General features: G+C 40.9%; 1 protein-coding gene across 4 annotated transcripts in view; it reads left to right on the plus strand.

The window, feature by feature from the left end:
- Nucleotides 1-12,192, plus strand: part of TPR (translocated promoter region, nuclear basket protein) — a 33,930-nt gene that overhangs the window by 6,781 nt on the left and 14,957 nt on the right. For all 4 annotated transcript variants that reach the window (XM_068199485.1, XM_068199487.1, XM_068199488.1 and 1 more), the window contains exons 10-30: nt 228-368; nt 1,152-1,243; nt 1,973-2,170; nt 2,672-2,779; nt 3,296-3,522; nt 4,550-4,713; nt 4,793-4,932; nt 5,023-5,171; nt 5,430-5,592; nt 5,851-5,985; nt 6,738-6,878; nt 7,037-7,205; nt 7,676-7,842; nt 8,055-8,207; nt 8,730-8,846; nt 9,518-9,721; nt 9,811-9,995; nt 10,181-10,328; nt 10,694-10,831; nt 11,458-11,589; nt 11,847-11,977. In XM_068199485.1, the coding sequence (XP_068055586.1) occupies nt 228-368; nt 1,152-1,243; nt 1,973-2,170; nt 2,672-2,779; nt 3,296-3,522; nt 4,550-4,713; nt 4,793-4,932; nt 5,023-5,171; nt 5,430-5,592; nt 5,851-5,985; nt 6,738-6,878; nt 7,037-7,205; nt 7,676-7,842; nt 8,055-8,207; nt 8,730-8,846; nt 9,518-9,721; nt 9,811-9,995; nt 10,181-10,328; nt 10,694-10,831; nt 11,458-11,589; nt 11,847-11,977 (3,202 nt within the window). The remainder of the gene's footprint in view (nt 1-227; nt 369-1,151; nt 1,244-1,972; nt 2,171-2,671; nt 2,780-3,295; nt 3,523-4,549; nt 4,714-4,792; nt 4,933-5,022; nt 5,172-5,429; nt 5,593-5,850; nt 5,986-6,737; nt 6,879-7,036; nt 7,206-7,675; nt 7,843-8,054; nt 8,208-8,729; nt 8,847-9,517; nt 9,722-9,810; nt 9,996-10,180; nt 10,329-10,693; nt 10,832-11,457; nt 11,590-11,846; nt 11,978-12,192) is intronic.

The raw sequence follows: 12,192 nt of genomic DNA on the forward strand, positions 1-12,192 counted from the left end.
TTGGTTTAGGTTCCCTTTCACTGCTAAGGACAGTTGATATTTTTGCCCTTCTCTAAGCAAAGGTCATGCACAGTGGTTCAGGCTTTTCTCACACGGCTGAGTTTTCTTATCAGCATGAACTTCTGCAGATCATATGAAGTAAAATTTAAGGTACACAGCTAAATTCTGTTACTTTTAAAATAAAAATCAATCACAACACATAACCTACTTGTCTGATTGAATTTTAGCTAATAAAGCAGCCCAGGAGCATTTGGCTGAGGTGGAGGAGTCAAAAGCCACCTTGGAAAAGGAGCTGAGAGAGAAGATCAGTAAGCTGGAGAAGGAGCTGGAGAACGCCAATGATTTACTGTCAGCTACGAAGCGTAAAGGTGGGATAAGCTGGCACCTGAAATACAGAAACTCTTGGGCTTTTATGAACTTCCAAGGATATTGTGCTGAATTTCTCTAACAACCAGCTGCATTAATCTAATGCCATCTTTGGTAATTTCTAATAGTTCATTTTAGAAACTTTTTTGTATCTATGCATGTGCTTATATATGTATGTAAATATGCTCCCCTCAGCAGAAAGGGCGTTTCTGTCATAGTTTTTTGAAGTTCTTTTGTTAAAGTTATCTCTTCCAAAGAAAATGGAGAGGAGACTTTTCTTCAGGGCTGAATCAGCGTGCTTTTAGTGATTTTTCTGGAGAGGGAAGTAGAGATGGTAAAGTAGTCTTATTTTCCTCTTAAAAAAAAAGGCAGCAGTGAGCAAACCTCTTGTCCTTAAATTTCTGTTTAACATTAAACTTTACTCATTATTCACCGTTTTAGCTCTGTCCTTTTTGTTGTTTACTACATATCCATAGTTTCTAAAGCATAGAGAGCAGAAGGAGCAGAGGCATGGAGTACATTTGCTCTATCCCTGTGTTAATTTAATGAAAATGAAACAGTGCTCTGCTACTCCAAACCTCTGACAGTGTGATAAAAAAACCTGAGGTTAAGCCTTGCTCCAGCTATTCAACTGCTCATGTTCTAAAATTATTTAAATTTTAGGAGTCCTAGTATCAACAGCTTTTCAGCAATTCAAATAAAGCCAGTCAGATATGATATTTAAGAGTATTTCTGGTGGGGATTATTGCAGCTTTTGGATGGTAATCGTGGGGTTGTGTCTCCAGGAGCCATCCTGTCCGAGGAGGAGCTGGCAGCCATGTCTCCCACTGCTGCAGCAGTGGCCAAAGTGGTCAAGCCTGGCATGAAGTTAACTGAGGTGAGTGAGCACAACCTCTCCAGCAGCAAAGCCCTTGGAGGCCATCAGTGACACTGTGAGAACAGAAAGGTTCAGGCTTGGGGCACTCTTTGGGTTTGGGGTCATGCCTGATGTCTCTTGCTAAGTTACTGGGATTTTTTTCAACATGCCTTACAGATTTTCTTCAGTAGATCAAATTCAGAAATAGGTGGGTTTTGTTAATATAAACTTTCTTTCTATATGCATTTTTGGCAGGCGCTGCCTTTTTTTGCTTACTTACATAATCTTTTAAACTGTACTGCTGTGCTTTTGGCCTATACTTGCAAAAAATTAACAATAGATCATACAGGTTTTAGGGGGTTTTACACTTCTGTTTATGCAATTTGTGGTATTATTGTTTGTTACTGGTTGTTTTGTCCAGCCATTAAATTCCTCTATGCTTGTATTACTGGTTTTGGTATTTCTGTTGTCTTAAATTTGCTTAAAATTTTTACCTTTTATGTAGAATTCTTCTACTGCAGACAGTTGCACTATGAAGTTTGCAATTTTAAAATTAATATATGTAACTTCTTTGCTGTGATATGAGTCCTAGAACCATATTTTAAAAGTCCAGCTTGTTTTTCTGAATTAACTAGTTCAGTTGTATAAAATTGCAGTGCCTTAAGGTATGAATTGTATCACTACCAGTGGCTCTTTTTAAAGAGATCTGTACAGGCATATCAAAACCAAAATAAAACCTTTTTGTTGCAGCTGTACAATGCCTACGTAGAAACTCAGGATCAATTGCATATGGAGAAGCTGGAGAATAGGAGAATCAATAAATATTTGGATGAAATCGTGCAGGAAGTAGAAGCCAAAGCCCCGATCTTAAAACGTCAGCGTGAAGAATTTGAGCGTTCTCAAAAAGCTGTTGCAAGTTTGTCTGCAAAGCTTGAACAAGCTATGAAGGTCAGTATAAAATAAAAAAGCATGTATAATTTTGGAAAACAAATTAATTTTAAAATCTTTAAACCTAATTGCTGTTGTAAGTGTATGAAATGGATCTTTCAGTCAACTTGCATTATGGGAAAAGATGAGTTGGACTTCCTGGCTTGCGATTTCTGGAATTGTACAAAGTATTTTACAGAACCAACGTATTTTGTAGTTTTTTATTGTGGTCATTTACAGTCTCTGATTTTCTGAGAGAGTAGGTTCACTTTAAACAAAGTTTAGTGTTTATTTGGCATAAAATTGGACTTCAGTGCTCACTTCCCACTGGTTTTGAAGCATGCACCAGTACATTACAAAAGAACGTGGCTTTTGATTCCAGAACACCTGGAGTTTAACCTCGGGAGTGTCACTTTAAGGAGAAGTTTGTTTCTCCAGGCATGTCTGCACATGCTGTTATCTCTCTGGAAAGGAATGTGTCCCGTTGAGGTGTGATGTTTACTCCTGTTGGTGTGCTTGCAGGAGATTCATCGCCTGCAGGACAGCGCCGACCAAGCCAACAAACATGCCTCCTTCTTTGAGAGGGAGAGCCAGAGACTGGAGGTGCGAGTGAAGGATCTCTCCCAGCAGGTAGAGGAAACGTTGCTGTGGTTAAATGTGCTGTTTGCAGTTGAGTATTCATGTGCTGCTGCATTTCAGATGTTTACTTGGAAGTTCCATTCAGCCACAGTCGTGGAGACTTTGGCTGTCCTAAGTACCTTAGTGACATCAAAGTGTCTCCTCAGGACAGCATGGTACTTCTGCTTTCAAAACTGGAATAAGTTTAGCTGGATAGAAGTGGTGCTGCTTTAGGGTAATATTGTTAAGCATCTGACATGGAAAACTCATCTATATAATTTCTTTGTTAGATTGAACTGTCCTGTGATCTGTTCACAGAACTGAACAGTTTGTGTACTTTTGATTTGTTGCCTTTTGTCAAGCTATTTTTGCTGGCATATAATTATCTTACAAGGATTTATTGATTATAATTGTTTGCACATTGTAGGGAAACCCCTTAATTTCCAAGTCCTTTATTCCCAATATATTGTATTTCAGAGCAAACTTTAGAGTCTGTGCAGGCCTTACACGAGAACTGTTCTCTTTCAGATCTGTGTGCTGTTAATGGAACTGGAAGAAGCCAGGGGCAACCACGTGATCCGTGATGAAGCAGTGAGCTCTGCTGACATCAGCAGCTCTTCTGAAGTGATCACTCAACACCTTGTCTCCTACAGAAATATCCAAGAGCTTCAGCAGCAGAATCAGCGTCTCCTGGTGGCTCTTCGGGAGCTGGGGGAGGCAAAAGAAAAAGAGGAGCAAGAAACAACATCATCTAAGTAGGTCACCTCTTCCTTTTCATTAACTATGCACTAAGTAGTAACAGGGATTCATTCAAGCATTTTTCTTTTTTTTTTTTACTCCTGATGGTTATTAATTGTATGCAGCAGCTATGTAACTCATAAAAGCAAGTTCTTATTCAGCTACAGGACCTTCAGGTTTCTATTAAAATAGCTTTATAGCTTTGTATCTTATAGTAGGTCCTGTCATCAGAACCTGAAGTAAAAATAATTGTCAGTCTTCTAGTGACTGATTTCACACAACAGAGCTGTTTTTCAAAAAGATAAGTTTTTATTCCTGTTAGCTAAACAAAAAACTGTGTGTGTGCATCTCTAAATCACTACTGTAAAGGCCACAGGTGTGAATTCTGTGTGAAAGGTTCTTAGCCTGACTCTCTGCTCATGCTACTGACATTTTTTAAGTTATTCACATGAATAGAATTCTGCTGTTCAGGAAAGAGGCCTGCTTTCTTTTTCATCTGCAGATGGCAGCCCAAAGGCCTGTCTCCTGGAACTTTGCAGGATTCTGTCATAGGTTCACAGAATCATTAAGTTTGGGAAAGATGTCCAGGATTGAATCCAAGCTCTATGCCCCAGATGTCACCAGCCTAGAGCACTGAGTCCTTGGACACCTCCAGGGATGGGGACTCCATCACCTCCCTGGGTAGCCTCTTCCAATGCTTAACAACCCCTTCTGTGAAAAAAAATTCTTCTTGATGTCCAGCTGGAACCTCCCCTGGCACAGCTTGAGGCCATTTCCTCTTGTCCTGTCCCTGTTCCCTGGGTGCAGAGCCTGATGCCCTCCAGCTGTTCCCTCCTGTCAGGGAATTGTGCAGAGCCAGAAGATCACCCCTGAGCCTCCTTTTCTCCAGGCTGAGCCCCTTTCCCAGCTCCCTCAGCCCCCCCTGGTGCTCTAGCCTCTTTCCCATCTCTGTTCCCTTCCCAGCCCCTCACTGTCCTTGTAGAAGGAAGGGGCCCGGAACACCTGGACGTGCCTCTGTGGTGTTGAAGGCTGTTGTTGTTTCAGGATCTCTGAGCTGCAGAGCCAGCTGGATGAGGCAGTCAGTGAGCTGCAGCAGCTGCGGGAGTCGCGGCAGCACCAGCTGCAGCTCGTGGAGTCCATCATCCGCCAGCGGGACATGTTCCGCATCCTGCTCACCCAGACCACGGGGGCCATCATTCCCCTGCAAGGTACCCAGGCTGCAGGGGCTGTATGATCTGCTGTGGCAAGCAGAAGTGTTGCTTTAACACCCCCTTTACCTTCCTGTAGCTTCAGGTGTGTTACCAGAGGAGCTCTGTCTTACATCTACTCCAAAGCGCCCGAATTTGTCTCAGTCCATGGCAACTCCCGCTCCAGTGTCCATGAGCGAGTCTGTGGAGACTGTGGAGGCCAAGGCTGCTCTTAAGCAGGTACGTTTTTCAGTAGACACTGCACAAAGCTGTCCCTATTTCTTTTTACTTGCTTTTGGTAAGCACTTTTATGTCTGTCTTTTTCTGCAGTTGCAGGAAGTTTTTGAGAACTATAAAAAAGAAAAGGCAGAGAACGACAAGCTTCTGAATGAACAGAATGAAAAGCTTCAGGAGCAGGTCACAGACTTGAGGTCGCAAAATGCCAAGATATCCACACAGCTGGAATTTGCCTCCAAACGGTAATTCAGCTACATAATATCATTGCCTTAAATGTCCTCTATCTGCCTGATATTGTTTGCTCACTTAAACATTGATACTGTCTATTCTGTGTAAGAACATAAAGGAAATAGTGCAGGTGGGATCAAGAGCAGAAGCTGTAGTTGAGTGAGGCACAAATGTGCAAACTGAAGCATAAAACCATGAAACACGTGGCTGTGTTCATGCCCCTGTTGAGTTGGACAGTGCACTGTGGCAGACTTTGCTGTGTTCCCTGGAAGGTATGAGATGCTCCAGGATAACGTGGAAGGCTATCGCCGGGAAATCACCTCCCTGCACGAGAGAACCCAGAAGCTCACGGCAACCACTCAGAAGCAGGAGCAGATCATTAACACCATGACTCAGGACCTGAGGGGAGCTAATGAAAAACTGGCTGTGGCAGAGGTCAGTAACAGTGTGTGGCACTGCAGGCTATTTCAAGGTAGCACGAGAATTTTCCTTATGATTATCCTGAAATGTCTCAAGTGAAGAGTGGAGATGTAAGAGCATTCCAAAGTGTTTCAGTTTGCAGGGAAACCAGAATGTCCAGTAGTTCTTTTCTTACTATTCTATGCTTAATTCACACGGATTTTAAAATAATACTAATTTCAGTGGATGGATTTGGGATTGACAACAAAGTTTTTATAATTTGTTGTCTTAAAGGTGAGAGCAGAAAACTTGAAAAAAGAGAAGGATATCCTGAAGATGTCAGATGTGCGCCTGACTCAGCAACGTGACTCTCTGCTGGTGGAACAAAGAGGACAGAACTTGCTGCTCACCAATTTGAGAACAATTCAGGTATATGGTACTATTCTTATGCCCAGGTTGGGTCTGTCTGTCAGGCTTTTCAATAAATACCCATGAAAATCAAATAAAAGACATGTGGGATTTGGTCTTCACGTGAATTTTTATGTGATTACAAATCAACACAATATAAAATACTTCAGCAACTTGTTTCAGCAAGTTTGGAATTCCTGTCCTACATTATGATACTCTGTTTTTGACCTGGGCAAAGTCCTGAAAATTCTGAGTTGATGAGAAGGATTTTCACAGTCAAATGGAAACAAAGTACATGAAACAAAGTGAAAGGAAAAAATTTGTAGTGGTAATTTTAATGATAGCAAAATTTAACAGTGCCTGCTATGGTAGTTGATTTTGTTGTTACATTATATTTACTTTTTTACATTTATGTAATTTATTATAATGTATATGGACACTTAGAATGTATTTAAGGATGCACATTTTATCATGTGACTGAATTCTTTTTCTCTAGTTGATATTTTGGAGGTTTTTAGTTCATGGCAATAGATTGCATGGATAATAGATTTTCTTCTAATAATATTTATTGTATTAACATTATTAATAAAACCCTTCAAAGCTATGTCAAACATTGTAAGCACTTCTTTTCATCATTTTCTGTATCTACCTATTATTTAATTATTCTTGGGCTGAAAGGAGTGTTGTGACAACTTTGTATGAAGTGCTGCAGTAATTCAGAAGAAAATTATTGAGGTGTGTGGTAAACAAAATGCATTGTGCTCTTTTTTCAGGGAATACTCGAGAGATCTGAGACAGAAACAAAGCAGAGACTCAATAATCAGATAGAAAAGCTTGAACATGAGATATCTCAGCTGAAGAAAAAACTGGAAAGTGAGGTGGAACAGAGACATTCCCTTACCAAGAATCAAGAGGTGAGTGCCAATGTGCTGCACGTGTTTGGAAGAAAATAAAGCCCCAGGTGCTTCTGCCAGAGTGCAGCATGTTCTTCTCCATAGCTGACATGTAGAAGCTCACTTGGCCTCTGTGCCATTTGGGAATAATTGCAGACTGAAGAACCCTGTGCTTGCAGGTTCATATCCTGGACCTGAAGAGGCAGCTGGAGACGGAGACCAACCGTCACATCAACACAAAGGAGCTCCTGAAGAACGCTCAGAAGGAAAGTGCCATGCTGAAACAGCAGCTGAACAACACTGAGGCCCAGCTCACATCCCAGTCCTCACAAAGGCCTCCAGGCAAAGGTAAAATCTTCCTTTACAGTTAATTTCTCTTTATGCCAAGCATTGCCATCTGCAGAATGGTAAAATTCACAGTCCAAAATAATTAGAATTGGGACAACAGTACACTAAATAATAAATAATTTTGTTAATGCAATCACATATTCAGACAGATGATAACCAGCATGATTTGTTAATGTAAAATGCACATCCAAGCAATCTTTGTCAAAGGGGAAAAATAACGCAAAACTTCTTAAAGGAGTCCTTTTATTACTTGAAGGAGCTTAAGTGTCTTAGGCTACATAGTTTTAAATAGTCAACAATGTTTATTATAAGCCTTTATTTTGGTGAGGGCTTACAGTTTTATTTAGGGAAGCTTTGTGAAAGTAATTGTTTTTATCATGTTATTATCTGAAAATTACTTCAGTTTTCAAGGGAACTGTGATTGTAAGAGTAAATTAAACCTAGTTAATGAATGTGTTATAACATTGCAGGTCAGCCTAGTACAAATGAAGATGTGGATGATCTTGTAAGTCGTCTGAGACAAGCTGAGGAGCAAGTCAATGACTTGAGAGAGAGGCTCAAGACTAGTTCCAGTAATGTGGAGCAGTACAGGGCCATGGTTCTTAGCCTGGAGGAATCCCTCAATAAGGAAAAACAAGTAAGTGGTTAATTACTTATTTTTATTTACTTCATTTTTAGAGCAAAAATTCACTGCTGTTTGTGATTTTCAGTGATTTCAGTGTTGTTGTTCTAAATTAGATGCTGAGAATATCTATTCTGGCTTTAAATTGCTAACAAAATTCCAGTTTTGTATCAGAATAATGTATTTAACTGGATAAAAAAGGGATTTCATGATGGATTTTAATGAAGGTGACAGAGGAAGTCCGTACAACAGTTGAAGCTCGTCTGAAGGAGTCTTCAGAATATCAGGCACAGCTGGAAAAGAAGTTGATGGAGTCAGAAAAAGAAAAACAAGAACTGCAGGAGGAGAAGCGTAAAGCTGTGGAGAACATGGAACAGCAGGTATGCACTGACCCTCCCTGAGTCCCCCGGAATGGGCTTTCACAAAGCATCCTCTGCTTCCCTTGGGTTTCACACGACAGCAATGCCCTGAACCAGGTCTTTTAGAGTGTACCCAGGGTGCCTGAATTTGTGAGAGTTTTCCAGGCATGAGCAGTACATTGACAGTGTCACTTCACTGGAGTGATTGTGTGTTTAAAGCTGTCACTCTCTACCTGATCTTTGAGCAGGAAAACATAAGTAACAGCCTTTGTGAGAGATTTCAGAAGGAAACAAAATGACTCTAACTAGAATTACTGCAGGCCCAACTCTGAAAGTAAAGGGTTATATTTTTACTGGGAAAGACCTCTGTATACTAATAAGTCAAAATATAGAAAGTATTACTCTCTTTTAATACTAATTTTAATCTGTAAGTAATAAAATAATCACCATTATGAATGACTGTGTTCAGTGCTCTGCAAATACTTTGCCACTTAGTCCTGGGTTTGTTCTTACTTTGTTTTTGTTGTTCCCCTGTCACTGCAGCTTTCAGAACTGAAGAAGAGTCTGTCAGCTGTGCAGTCAGAAGTTCAGGAAGCTCTTCAGAGAGCCAGCACAGCTCTGAATAATGAACAACAGGCCAGGAGGGACTGCCAGGAACAAGTATGTTTGTGTTGTGTGCCTATTTTAGCCAGGGTCAGCAAAATTCCTGTTAGCTTTCAGTTGAATTCAAAACTAAACTTGTTACTTGGGGACTGCTGGAGGCAGGAAAAGTGCTGGGAGAGCACATTCTCTATTTTGGGAGCAGCTGCTTATTGAATGCAATATATTTCTGTTTCTAGGGTCTGTTTCATTATGTGAAAAGATTTGTTTGGGAATGTAATTAACTGGCTTTAATGAATTGCTGCCTCCATGCCCTGAGGAGGGGGCTGAAAATGCTCCCAACAAGACAATGGGGAAGGTATTTTTTTAACCCAAAAGATAATTGTTGTCTTTTAGGACTGTGAAGCAGTGTGATGTTTAGCAGCAGCTGATAAGATTGTCTTGTTACCAACGGTTTTTTTAAAGGGAATTTAATTTTCTGCAGATGAGAATTCCAGCAGCACTAATTGGTGTCAAGGATGTTGAAAAACTTTTGGCTATTTAATCCAACCCCAAATGTTGGGCATTTCTCAATAGATGGGCATTTCCATGTTTCCTGTGCTTGAGAATCGCAGAGATTTTGGACACTGGTTTTCTTCTTGCTTTGTACGGTCACTTGATTTTTGTCTCTTTGTACCCATCAAACACACAAAATAAGGGTAGCAGAGTTCATATATTCTGGTTCTGTGCAGGCAATGATGGCTTCTGAAGCTCAGAACAAATATGAGCGGGAGTTGATGCTTCATGCTGCTGATGTGGAGGCACTACAGGCCATCAAAGAGCAAGTCGCCAAGAACGCAGCAGTGAGGCAGCAGCTGGAGGAGGCTGCTCAGAAAGCAGAGTCTGAGCTCTTGGAATCCAAAGCCTCCTGGGAAGAGAGAGAGAGAATGATCAAGGTGTGATGGGCTTTGTTGTTTCAGTGGGTTTTTTCAGTTAAGAGAAATTCAGTTACAGAAATTGCACTCAGTGAATGATTTTGTTGTAGGATGAAGCTTCAAAACTTGCATCCCGCTGTGAGGATCTGGAAAAACAAAATAGATTATTACATGAGCAGCTGGAGAGCATGAGCAATAAGATGGTGACTTCCATGAAAGAAGCCATCCCAACAGCAGCAAATGTTTCTCTCAGTGAGGAAGGCAAATCCCAGGAACAAATCTTGGAAATTCTTAGGTAACCTTTGCTCTGGGTTCCTTCTTCTGGGGGTTATAAATCAGATTTGAACTTAAATAGTTCTGTATTACTTTATACTTGAAGGATAATGTTGAAAGTTCAAGTGCTTTTTTGCTGGTGGGAGGTGGGTGTACTAGTTGAGAACATTTTCCTGGTGTGATGTGGTGTTGAACTCCTCCCTGCAGGTTTATCCGTCGGGAGAAGGAGATTGCGGAGACGAGGTTCGAGGTGGCACAGGTGGAGAGCCTGCGGTACCGCCAGAGAGTGGAGCACCTGGAGAGGGAGCTCCAGGAGCTGCAGGACAGCCTCAATGCTGAGAGGGAGAAGGTGCAGGTATGGCTGGGGGTTAATGCTTATGATTTCAATGAGTACAGGGCTATTGTGCGGCTGCCTGTGCCCAAAAATGAATTTTTGAAAGAATTTGGAGGTTTTTTTAACTGGGATTGCTTATAACCAAATGGAGTATCTTGTTCTGAGTCTTGTGAGAGAGTGTGACAATTCCAAAATCTCATAATTAGGGTAAAATAAAGATAATGTATCTTAACTTTCTTTTCTTCCATCTCCTGCTTCCCAGTGTCGTGAATGTATGTGTGAAATAATGAATGCCATGATAGCTTTCCAAGGTGGTGCTATACCAGATCCCAGTGGAGTATATGTGCATGTTCAAGCAAAACAAATTGAGTTGACTCTTTCCACAGGTAACAGCAAAAACCATTGCACAGCATGAAGAATTAATGAAGAAAACTGAGACCATGAACATACTCATAGAAACCAACAAGATGTTAAGGGAAGAGAAGGAGAGGCTGGAGCAAGAGCTACAGCAGATACAAGCAAAGGTTAGTACTGAGCTTCACATAAACCTTTCAGATATTTAGTGTATGGGTTAAATGTCGGGATGTTACTGTAATTGCTAATTACAGTAAATATGTGATTTACATTCTAGTTATTCCTTGAGGTCGTACACCAATGAGGAAGCTTTCCATTTCCAATTTTAAAAGACTTTGGTCCATCTACAGTGTTGGAAAGCTTGGAAGTTCAGTTCCATTTAGATGAGCCTGAAAGTCAATGTTTGCCAGTGTTGGCTAGAGGTGTGCCAGGAACAAGGATATTATCAGCAATTACATAAAAATGGCAAAAGAATACATATAAAACAGACCACAGCTTTATTAAGAGTTTAAAAGGGAGCTACTGCTTATTTTAATGGTAACCAGTGCATTGGATTTTAACATTAGTAATCTCTCCTGTACCAAAGTACAGAGTGAGCATCTAAGGTTGGGAAGTCGCACCACTATGTTTTTTCTCTGTAATATCATCCTCTGCTTTTGTCCTTGTCCTTTTCTCTTCCTTCAGCTGGCCACTGGAAGGCAGAGAATTAGGGAAGAAGCTCTATCATGACTTTTTCCTTAGGGATTCCTTCAGTCTCCTGAGATACAGAGTGTAACCCCTTACTGTGCTTTCTCAGGTACGCAAGCTCGAGGCAGACATCCTGCCCCTGCAAGAGTCGAATGCTGAGCTCAGTGAGAAGAGTGGGATGCTGCAGGCAGAGAAAAAGCTCTTGGAAGAGGATGTTAAACGCTGGAAAGCCCGGACTCAGGTGGGGAAATGCCTCCTTTCAAAGAACATAATGTGGAAAAAAAAGCCCACCAGTCAAACAACTAAAAAAATTGCTACTTTTTCCTACAAAGAATAAAAAGCTAAGAAATATGTTTGAATTATGAAGCGTTATTCACACAGCTTCCAAATTGGCTATTCCATATCAAAATGCAAAAGCGGTGGCTCTAGTTCAGAGATTTTCTGGCTATAACTGTGTAATTATTTTACAAAAATGCTCCTGTTTTCTTCCCCTTCCAGCACTTACTGAGCCAGCAGAAGGACACCGATCTCGAAGAATATCGAAAGCTGCTCTCTGAGAAGGAGGCAAATGCCAAGCGTGTCCAACAGATGAGTGAAGAAACAGGCAGGCTTAAAGCAGAAGTTGCCAGGTGTGGTATTGGTCAATTAGCAGAAAGTTCGGTGCAAAGCAAAATATTCTAATTATAGCTGTATCTGGAAGTGTAATTTCTTAAGTGTCTCCATGTGACAGTGAAACTTTTGGTGTTCTTTCTGTGGCTTGATAACAAGCTGGTAAGTTGAAGTGAGAGTTGTTTTGAAAGCTGTCTATTAGCTGAAATGATTCCAATGTAATGTATTGTAGAAT

This window comes from Anomalospiza imberbis, chromosome 9 (genome assembly GCF_031753505.1).
Source record: "Anomalospiza imberbis isolate Cuckoo-Finch-1a 21T00152 chromosome 9, ASM3175350v1, whole genome shotgun sequence".
Taxonomy (NCBI): domain Eukaryota; kingdom Metazoa; phylum Chordata; class Aves; order Passeriformes; family Viduidae; genus Anomalospiza; species Anomalospiza imberbis.